General features: G+C 43.6%; 1 protein-coding gene across 4 annotated transcripts in view; it reads right to left on the minus strand.

Annotated features, from left to right (window-relative positions):
- P4HA1 (prolyl 4-hydroxylase subunit alpha 1) overlaps nt 1-5,885 on the minus strand; it is a 30,146-nt gene extending 24,261 nt beyond the window's left edge. For 3 of the 4 annotated variants that reach the window (XM_079976289.1, XM_079976287.1, XM_079976288.1), the window contains exons 1-2: nt 5,593-5,726; nt 927-1,048 (exon numbers count right to left, since the gene is read on the minus strand). In XM_079976289.1, the coding sequence (XP_079832415.1) occupies nt 927-1,014 (88 nt within the window). In that variant the 5' untranslated portion in view covers nt 1,015-1,048; nt 5,593-5,726. Of the gene's footprint in view, nt 1-926; nt 1,049-5,592 lie in introns of all 4 variants that reach the window. The other variant, XM_079976286.1, reaches the window with a different exon arrangement.
- Nucleotides 5,886-7,408: the final 1,523 nt, after the last annotated feature.

A 7,408-nucleotide genomic window follows, 5' to 3' on the forward strand; every position in this document is an offset into this window, starting at 1 on the left:
AATATAACACCATAAACCAAACATCCAACTGAAATATCCTTGCCATTTACTAGTTTCAAATAGGCTTAGGAAACTGAGAAGGGTTGGGTTTGGAATTATGTTTTCAAGCGTCAAATATTTGTCACATTCCATTTATTAGCTATTATGCAAAAAAAAAAATCTTCCTTTCAATTATACAAACAGTGCAAATTGCCTTTCCCTAGGGCCACTTTACCTTTTGAAAAGTCAATAGAATTGCTATTTTAAGTCAATAGGACTACTAATTTCTAAGAGCAACTGTATAGTTGGCCATTTGCTGTTGGGGGCAGCCCACAGTGGCTGGGGAAACCCAGCCGGTTGGGTGGGGTATAAATAAATTATTATTATTATTATTATTATTAGGAATTCTTCCTCTCTTCAGGCTAGAATTGTGACCCAAGTAAACTTGTAACAATTGCCACATGTGGCAGGCAAAAGGGTTTCCCCCCCAATACAGTGGAAAGGTTAAGTTAGGTGAGATATACAACCATATTAAATGTTTAACCAATTTGAGTGCATGACCAGCAGATCTGAATACATGAGTATGTATTATTAATAAATAGTTTCATAAATAAAATACAAATATTATTCTCCTAAATGTTCAGTACTACTAACTTCTTCTTTTGCTAAGCACAGCACTGTTTCAGTGCTTTCGAATACCTATTTACTGATACTTGGGTACTTTTTGCTGCCATGTTTCAAGGTTATCTGTGGGCATTTTTCTGATTTTTATTAAATTTTTAGACTTTATTGTTGGCCATATTTTAGCTCCATTGTCTTCACTAGATCTTGGAAGGGCAACTCATAAATGTTATAAACAAACAATGCAACTGAACGAACCACTTCTGCATCATGATTGCTGAATTGTTTAAAAAATGCTTGACAGTTCTGCTCAAAAGTATTCTCACCAATGGAAGTGAAGAAATCTGTATGGGCATATGAAGAGGGAAGCACAACACAGAGGACTAGAAGGCAACATGATTTTGTGGGTATCATTGTTCTACTGCTCTGCTTTTGCCTTAACAAACGCCTGAAAGAGAAATAAAACAGCACTTTTAAAAATACAGCATAGTTTTAACAATTACGAGGCTCTTGAGAACAAACCAAAGGAGCTATTTACATGCTTCTAACAGAACCGTGCACACAAGAAACCACCTGGGCAGCCAAGTCTCTTGGCAGATGTGCAAACAGCACCTCTGGATTGTCGCCAAGCAAACTGGGCTTGTAACACGTCAAGAATAAATGAGCGTCATCTCCCCTGCAGGACTTAACGGACATGAGTACCAACTGTTTCCCAGAGCTCCTGATTATACCGGCTGTACTTGCACTACTTCTGTAAATGAAGAGGAGAGCATGGAGGTTGTTTCCAAAGCATCCTGGAGTTTAATCTTAGGAGTGCTAAAGGTAAAAGCAACGTACTGCCTCTGTCCTTTTCAAAGTCAAGTTCAATCTCAGCACTGTAGTGTTGATGCTTTATTACAAGCAGGTGGTAAATAAATGTTGTGAAATAACCAGACAAGGACCCTGGTGGCTGGGCTCAACTAAGTAGTTCCACTAGCAGGAGACAGCTTATCCCCTCTCCTTCCCCAATGTGCTCCCATGCCCTCCCCTCCTTGAAATCGGCTCTGCGGCATAAGCAGAACCCCCAGAAGAGTGCACAGCAGGCAGAGAGGAGAGGTCATTCTGTTGCCACAACAGAATGTCTATTTGTCAGGGTGTTGGGACAAGATGACCTCCAATGCAACAATTGCATTGCATTAAATGGTACAACTGAATTGTGTTAAATGTGCAATTCAAGACCAGAAGGGTGCTGCTATGCTTTCCCACCTACGCAAAGCCATTCCTGAAAATTTTCTTTTAGGTACCAACAGAATAAAAACAACATGTCAGTGTCTGGAGGGAAGGAGGTGTTGAGTTCTACCAACTAATATGAAAGATACAATGAGAAAGTCTCTTAATTAGAATACATATCTGTCTGGAACTTTAGGGCCAGATAGCTTACTGTCAACCACATCCATATTCCCATCCAATTGCTTTTGTCAATGTCCCCTGGTTTACCTTTATCCTCTCTACCCGAACCTCTTTATGAGTGAGTGTTGCTCATCCACATCCTTGCCTGGTTAATGTTAACCTTGCTTGGTTCAGGCACTTGGCTCTCTACTGCCTACTATCCCCACCTTAATATACCCCTTCTGAGCTTGTGCATCAAGACAAAGCTAAGAGGTCAATTTTCTTCCATCCACAGAGGCACAGAAGGGTAGCTGACAACCAGCTGGCAAGCCAGTCTCAGTCCCAGAGTACGTGTTTTACTCAAGTCTGTGAGCTTGTAATCCCCAAGTGGTTTGAAAATCACATGGACACATAATGTGGCCTTTCAAGGTAAGGTGGCATTACTGCCATGCCAGTAAACAAACAGAAAATAGTTTTCTAATGTTTTACTAAGGCTTTTGGAGAGTAATTTCACAAAACTGGGATTCATGTGAATATCAATCACATAACCCATTGCGAAAATTCACCTCACAAGTAAGAATAAAACCTACAAATACATTAGTGTATTTGTGAGAGGCAATATGTATGCTGATAATTTGTCAGGCAGCAGAGTTTCAGGGTAATACAACTTCCCAGTAGTATTTTATATTTAGAAGAAGGCCTCAGTTATGTTGAAGTTGGAAGCTGACGTTGCCGTTAACTATCCAGCTCTTAGAGATGAAATAATTTTAGGAATGTCAGGGCACTGGAAGCTTCCCTTTAAAAAAACAGGGAGAAACATTTGTGCATTCATAGTAATGGGCCATCAGTCAAAATGTCTGTTATATTGTTTGGTCTCAGATATACTGTAAATCCCATCTGAATCCGCATCACACTTATACAACGGATACTCATGCACAGGCATACAGTATTAAACAGCTGGACAATGAAGCACATGGAATGCTCCCAATCATTTCCATCATTGCTACTGGACAATTAGAAGCTGAACACACCTCCCATTCATTAGCAGAGAATATAAAATTCTTGGAGCATCATTAGTGTTTGCTTTAGCACAGTGTGTAGTAGACCTTTCACATCCTGCTTCACATTTTGAACTTTTCTAAACTGAACATACAGGGTTTGTGGTCAATGCTAGTCCTACTCAGAGTAGTAGACCCACTGAAGTTACTAGACATGACGCGAACCTCGGTCCTTTAATTTCAGTGATCTACTCTGAATCGAACTTAGCTGGATAAAACACATAAGTAGTTGTAAAACCGCACATGAGGGTTACGTAGGGTTTTTATTTTTATTTTCTGGGCCTCCCAAATAGATTAAGCCCCTGTTGTAAACAGAAATTGCAACATTGCTTGATTAAGGGTACAAATCCTTTCAAAACTCTTACAAGGGAAATCAAAATACATTAATGTAATCACAGTATGTCAGGTATGGGGGAACAACTAAAACTCCCGTAATCCCTCTGGCCATTGGCCATGTTTGCTGGGGCTAATGGGAGCTGTAGCTCAGTAACATCTGGAGGGCCCAAGGTTCTCCACACCTGCAAATAGGTAAATACCAAAATGCAGCAAGTGATTAGGACCCTTCCAATATAGGGCCTGTGGGACAGTAGGATAGAGTTCAGATGAAGCAGTCACTGATGTTTTCTTCACATGCTTCCTTCATTCTCATGAAACTTCTCCCAGGACAGTTCAACTAGAGAAGACACGGAGTGTCTTTTTCACCTACCTACCTACCTTTGTAATCTAAAACTGTTTCAAGAGTTGTACCCCATTCCAGTATGGAAGTGATTTGGTGGCATGAGCATAGCACAGCCTTTGCTAGGTGGTCTTTTTAGATTATTTTATGAAAGGAAAAAAAGTTTTACAGCTTGCATCTAGCAATTTAAATCAGCTCGGCTGCTAAGAGAATTTTGTGTATGTCGATGCGGGATCTCTTGTCCATAAAGCCTCTTACGCCACACGAGTTTCAGGAAACCCACATTTACTTCACTGCTGAAGTCTCATATTTAGACTTCGAGTAAGTTCGACAAACTTTTGATTGGCCCAAGTGTGATGCAATACTCCTCAGACACTCAAAAACATTTGAATGCTGATCAAGTAGCACAGTCCCTGATAAAATTAGCCAAAAAAAGCCCTGACTCTGCATATCCCCTACATTGAAGCTCAGATTTTTTCATGTCTGTGTGAGCTGCTTAGAAATGCATTCTATTCATACTTAGCAAGCATGAGCAACCAGTCAGCGTAAATAGCTTCTCTCCAAAAGTTTGTGAAGCAAGCGAAAGGTTGATGAAAAAAATGCTACTGCCACGTATTTCACCCTCCCCCACTCACGTAACGGACACTCGTTCATCTCAAAAATCTTCCCAAGTGAAGTCTAACAGAAAGTACCAGAGCCTTATCGAAACAGTCAACTTTCTGTGTAAACAGCCCTCTTTCTTATTGGCTCTTCAGTCCCTTCTTGCAGTTTTGTACCCTCTTATTTGCAAAGAGATCAATTTACAAAGGGAAAGGGAGAGAGGTAACCATTGCTTGCTTAGGAATTTCTGCACAAACCAATCCTGCTCCACAAGTTGTATAACACACTTAAGAAATAACTGGAAACTAAGGCATGTTTGGCTAAGTAAAACTTATTCTCTGGTTAAGTCATGTATTTTGCTTTTTAAAAAGTTTCAACTGTTAGGCCTTGCATGAACGCCAATATCAGAAGAAGCGCCGCATGCAAACTTGGATGAATATCATGCGCTCAATGAGTAACAGCCAGAGATGGAGATTCTAGAAGGAAGGAAGGAATCGGGTTTCTCTCATATACTACTCTCAGTATATACTACTGATTAAAGAAACTCACGCCACTCATTATAGGGCAAAATGAACAGCCTCTGAAGCTCAATTGCTGAAGAGGCTTAGGAGCAATCTAGAGGGTGAAGAGGGAGAGGGGGGGGGGGGAAAGACCCACATCCACGTCAACCCCAAACCCATTTTTCCCTTGGGGCACAGACATGGGCGGATCTGTGCAAGAATTTTGACAAGACTGGGCTGCCCTGGGCGAGTTGCTACTAGGCAAATATTTCCAGGAACTTTTTTTTAAAGAGAAAAAATTCAATTTTATTTTGAGGGGAGGGGGCAGAGAGCGCTATGCCAAGTCCATCGCACTCTTCAGCAGCGTAAAAGAAAGGGAAGAGAAAGTGCCTGGTGGAAAAAGAGCCGGGCGGATTCCCCAGCAAGAGGGCGAAAGGGGACTTATCCAGGCAGCATGCCTTTGGTGGTGTGGTGGGGGAAGCAAAGAGGGGAGCCCAGCAAAGCAGCCACAAAGGAGGGCTGTTTGTTAAAAGCACACTTGTGGGGATTGTGTGCTTTTGTTTTAAAAATTTTAAAAAAAATAATCAATGCCTAAAATAAAATAAAAAGTACGACATACTTTATGGGGAAGTTAGCTGCTGCGGTTGTTGCTGCTGCTGCTGCTGCAAAGCCAGGCATGCCAGCTATTTCCCTTCCCGTGGGAAAAGGAGTGGGAAAAGACCCTTCGGTGCACGCGACCAGGAGTTGGGGGAAGTGGGTGGGAAATGGGAAGAAAAGCCCCTGCACGCACCTCGGAGGAAAGCCGCCCAAGCTGTTGCTCCTGCTGCCGCTGCTGAGCCCTGTCCGCCTCTCCGCCCGGTCCGGGACTGCACGCAGCAAGGCCCCTTTCGGAATGCTTATGCGGGCCGGGATCCCGCCCACCGCCGGCCCTGGGAGGCGGCCCCTTCCGAGCGCGGCCAGGGAAGCGGCCGCCCGAGCTGTACGTGAGGCCGGGCACAGCAGCAGCAGCGGCGGCGGCGGCGGCGGCGGCGCCCCCGGCGAAGGCGCAGGCGCGAGACCCGGCTCCATCCCCTCCTCTCTCCTCTTCTCTTGGGGGACGATTAGCGCCTTGAATTAATTGGGAAAGGGTTTTTTTCCGGGGGGGGGGCGCGCGCGGCGGAATTGCCCATCGAACACAGCGGGGCTCCTTATGCAGGAGGAAACATGTCCAGGGGTGTGATGCTACGTAACGGGGCGAGTAGAGTGGGGGGAAAAGCTTTAATTTATTTATTATTATTATTATTATTATTATTCATCAATAGTGCTGAAAACGCTTCTACGTCGCCAGGCTTCTGCAGACAAGAAAGTGTACTGGTCATGGTTTCATGGATTGCTGTAGGGGTGAAGGGTTGTTCAAGATTAATACCGTAAGCGGGTTGTTCAGATACAGTACTGCCAATCATGGGTTATTGGCAACAGGGTTTTGTTTTGGATTCCCGCCCCCCTCCCTGAAAAGTTCAGTCTAGATGAACTAGAATTAATCTGGAATAAAGGGCTGGCATTCTGATGCTGAAACTTGCAGGCATGAGGAGTACCCACCCCAAAATCGGCACCCATCAATAATAATAATAATAATACTGTAATATTAATAATAATAATAATGGTGTGCTGGTATCTTAATGCCTGTTTTGTATATTCAGGACAGTACATTGGGACTGACTCCAGCAGTAATTGCTGCCTTGTGAGATTTGCTTTCATGGTTGTGTTAGTAGTAGTAGTAGTACAGTGGTACCTCTGGTTAAGAACTTAATTCGTTCTGGAGGTCCGTTCTTAACCTGAAACTGTTCTTAACCTGAAGCACCACTTTAGCTAATGGGGCCTCCTGCTGCCGCTGCGCCGCTGCTGTGTGATTTCTGTTCTCATCCTGAAGCAAAGTTCTTAACCCGAGGTACTATTTCTGGGTTAGCGGAGTCTGTAACCTGAAGCGTCTATAACCTGAAGCATATATAACCCAAGGTACCACTGTAACAACAACAGTAAGAACCATGTAATTTGCTCAGTCCATATAAATCCTTCCTTCTGATGTTACCAGTGCGGTGTGGGACTTAACTACACAGAAGCAACTCTTACTTTGGGGTTTTTTAAATAACGAAAAGGCGTATTTGTTTTTCCTTTAGGAGGATGCTCCATGGGGATGTTCCCCATAGTATGACCTAGAACGGTAGTCATTAACATTCTTAGACCAGGACCCACCTTTAGCCCAACAGTAGCTACTTCAGATATCATATGTGCACACATGGTCCACACTCTGGAAGTGGCAGTGGAGCTGGCCCTGCCCTCAGTATTCTCACACCGAGCATGGGACATCTCAGCAATGACTGGGGTCACAGTTCCCATGGAACCCTACATGCAAAGGCTTCCCCTGCTCAGAAAGCCACACTCAACAGGTGGATGTTACGGTGTGGTGCGGTAGGAGGGAAATCACATGTTGTTGGGGTCAGGGCCATTTGCGGGGCCCAGCTTATGGAAGAACTTCACACATATAGTCCACATCTGCACTATATTTTAAGGCACTATGATACTACTTGGTTTCCCCCAAAGAATCATAAGAACTGTAGTTTAAGGTT

This window comes from Podarcis cretensis, assembly GCF_951804945.1.
Source record: "Podarcis cretensis genome assembly, chromosome: 5".
NCBI classification, from domain to species: Eukaryota; Metazoa; Chordata; class Lepidosauria; order Squamata; family Lacertidae; genus Podarcis; species Podarcis cretensis.